General features: G+C 40.6%; 1 protein-coding gene across 1 annotated transcript; it reads left to right on the plus strand.

Moving 5' to 3' along the window:
- The first annotated feature begins 343 nt into the window (after positions 1-343).
- LOC309871638 (uncharacterized protein) lies at positions 344-1042 on the plus strand. The gene has a single exon (XM_082744877.1). It carries the CDS (start codon positions 399-401, stop codon positions 726-728), a length of 330 nt encoding a protein of 109 aa, XP_082601003.1. The 5' UTR covers positions 344-398; the 3' UTR covers positions 729-1042.
- Positions 1043-2970: the final 1928 nt, after the last annotated feature.

Here is a 2970-nt window from a genome sequence, read left to right on the forward strand (position 1 = left end):
TTGAATGCTGGCCAAAATAAGGCTGGTTGTTTGGTTGTTTGGAGGTCAGAATGTCTACCACAAATGCTATTTCTTGTCATGAAGACGGGTTACAAATTGCCAACTTGAAGATCTTACATAAACAGAGTTTTGAAGCTGGGACAACTGATTCTTACTAATGACTCACAAATGATTCAATGTAGTTAAACAATAGCAAATGTCATTGCCCCCAAAGCCATACCCTAAAACCAGGAGTCAACAAGTTACTCACAGAGGTCTTGCAACCAATGGGATGACTTTTGTGGTGGATCCCACTCATATCAAGGGTATATAAAAGGTCTCTGCAGGGGAATTGTCCACACTGAAGTGACACTTCTTCTCTCCTTCTCTACCCAAGGACAACCTCAATAACCAACACCATGTGTGGCAGCTACTACGGAGGCTGTGGCTACGGACGCTGTGGCTATGGAGGCTGTGGCTATGGAGGCTGTGGCTATGGAGGCTGTGGCTATGGAGGCTGTGGTTACGGAGGCTGTGGCTACGGAGGCTGTGGTTACAGAGGCTATGGCTATGGAGGCTGTGGCTACGGAGGTCTGGGCTGTGGCTATGGCTCCAGTTATGGCTGTGGCTTCCGCACCCTGGGCTGTGGCTCTGGCTGTGGCTCTGGCTGTGGCTACGGATATCGCTCCAACTCTCTCTGTGGCTATGGATGTGGCTCTGGCTACGGCTCCGGCTTTGGCTGCTACTAATTGAGGTCACCATGGGAGACTCTCACCCTCCACACCTGGACATGGGATTCATCAGTTCTGAGCCCCACAGGTTCTGAGCCTTTTCCCTTGGGTGATGATATCCTGCATGATGAAAGTCTATCATGGTCTGTTGTTGCCTACAACCCCAACCTACAGATACCCTGACTTTATGCAGGAAGTGGGAGATAGTGAAATTTACCTGTGACTCCCACAGTTCTGCTTTCGTCAGGATGATGGTGTCAGAGCAACGGCCTTGATGATATTCATGCTGGAGCCTGTTTCTGTGTTGACCCAATAAACTTGTTCAATCCAAATAGCAACCCTGGTTTTATATCAGTCATTTGATGCCTAGGATTAACATTTTTTTGTTTGTTTCTGTTTTCAAGAAAGCTAATGATTGCTACATTTGGGAGATATTTTTCTCTCATTATTTTTAGGTCAGTTGTCTTGGAAAAGTACTTTTTTTCTTATAAACTTCAGTTTCTTCCTCCTCTGATACTGAGGGAATAATGTCTTATGCTAGGTGACTATTAATACTAAATCAAGAATTACTTATATGTTAGGTTAAGCACTGCCTGACATATAATACATAATAAAGAAAAAATGAATTTCCCTAAACTTACTTATTCATGTTCCTTAAAATAAATGAACATTGTTGCTATATACTTCTCTTCTCTTGTTTTTCCTTTTTTTTTTTTAATATTTTATTTATTTATTTATTTGATAGAGAGCAGGAGAGAGAGAGAAAGAGAGCATGAGCAGGGGGGAGGGCTGGATGGAGAAGCAGGCTCCCACTGAGGAGGAAACCCGATAAGGGACTTGATCCTGGGACCCTAGGATCATGACCTGAGCTGAAGGCAGATGCTTAACTGAACAACCACCCAGACATCTTATCCTTCTCTTCTTTTAATCTTCCATTTTAAAGGTATCATTTGAAAATAGACATGCAGGGTGCCTGGATGGCTCAGTGGTTTAAACCTCTGCCTTCGGCTCAGGTCATGATCTCTGGGTCCTGGGATCGAGCCCCACATCGGGCTTTCTGCTCAGCAGGGAGCCTGCTTCCCCCGTCTCTCTGCCTGCCTCTCTGCCTACTTGTGATTTCTCTCTCTTTCAAATAAATAAATAAAATCTTAAAAAAAAAATAGACATGCACTTCAAAGGTATGAAATACATAACCTAACGAATAGTTCAATTATCTTTTACATCCCAAGCTGGTGATAAATTATAAAACTGTTTGGCATGCATGGTGGGCCATAATATTTAGATAACTTTATTTCAGATATAGTCTGAGAAGTTTCAGGGTCTCATGAGATTTCAGTTCAAGATATTGGATGGGGCTGTGGTCATGCCTGATGCTTACTGGGGAAAAATTCACTTTCAGACTCAAGTTGTTGTTGGCAGATCTCAGTTCATTGCATTTGAGGGAATGTAAGGCCCATTTTCTTTCTGATTTCTGGCAAGAGGCCCTGGCAGGCTTTCTGCTGAAGTGACCCTTAGCTGCAAAATCTCACCCACAGTTCTTGGCTAAGTAAATTCCCAACATGGTTGCTTGTTTTCTCAGAGCCAGCAAGGAAGAAGAAAGACTCCAGAAAGATGAATGCTATGATCTTATGTGACATAATCACACACAACCATTTCCATTTGCCATATTTTATTGGTTATAAAGCAAATCACAGATTTCCTTCACACTCACAAGAGCATTTGCATCAGGAGGTAGGAATCAAGGGGGCATGTGGAGAGTTTGCCTACCACAGACTCAATGTTATTCATCCATCATAGGAATTAGCAAATTGTCTTTCATTTTCACAGCTCTTCAACAGCTTAGGTAATATTAGCACCATCTCATCCTCTAATTTGGTAGCATTCTGAGAGATGACGTGGATCTTAATTTTTAGGTGAATTATTTTGTTAATGATTTTATTACTTCCAAGGAAATAGAACTGTTTTTGATTTCTGAATCTAATGGTATTCATTTTAGTAATACATATTTTCCAAGGAAATTATCTATTTCTTATGGGTTTTCAAATTTATATGCATAGAGATCTGAAAAGTTGTCTCATATGATAGTTTAAAATTTCTTCTATTTTAATGTTCCCTCTTATTTATTTTTTTATATGGTTTCTGTCTCTTTTTTTTTCCTCATCAGTTAGCAAGTTCTGTTAATTATTTCATTTGGTTCATTATTTAAATAATCTCTTTTTTTCTGATTCTCTGCTGCATTAACATCTGCTTTACTATTTAT

The sequence above is a fragment of the Mustela nivalis genome (genome assembly GCF_964662115.1).
Source record: "Mustela nivalis genome assembly, chromosome: 1".
Taxonomy (NCBI): domain Eukaryota; kingdom Metazoa; phylum Chordata; class Mammalia; order Carnivora; family Mustelidae; genus Mustela; species Mustela nivalis.

What these genes read in the sequence shown, in the direction of transcription:
- LOC309871638 (XM_082744877.1), top strand. Translation starts at nt 399, where the DNA reads ATGTGTGGCAGCTACTACGGAGGCTGTGGCTACGGACGCTGTGGCTAT.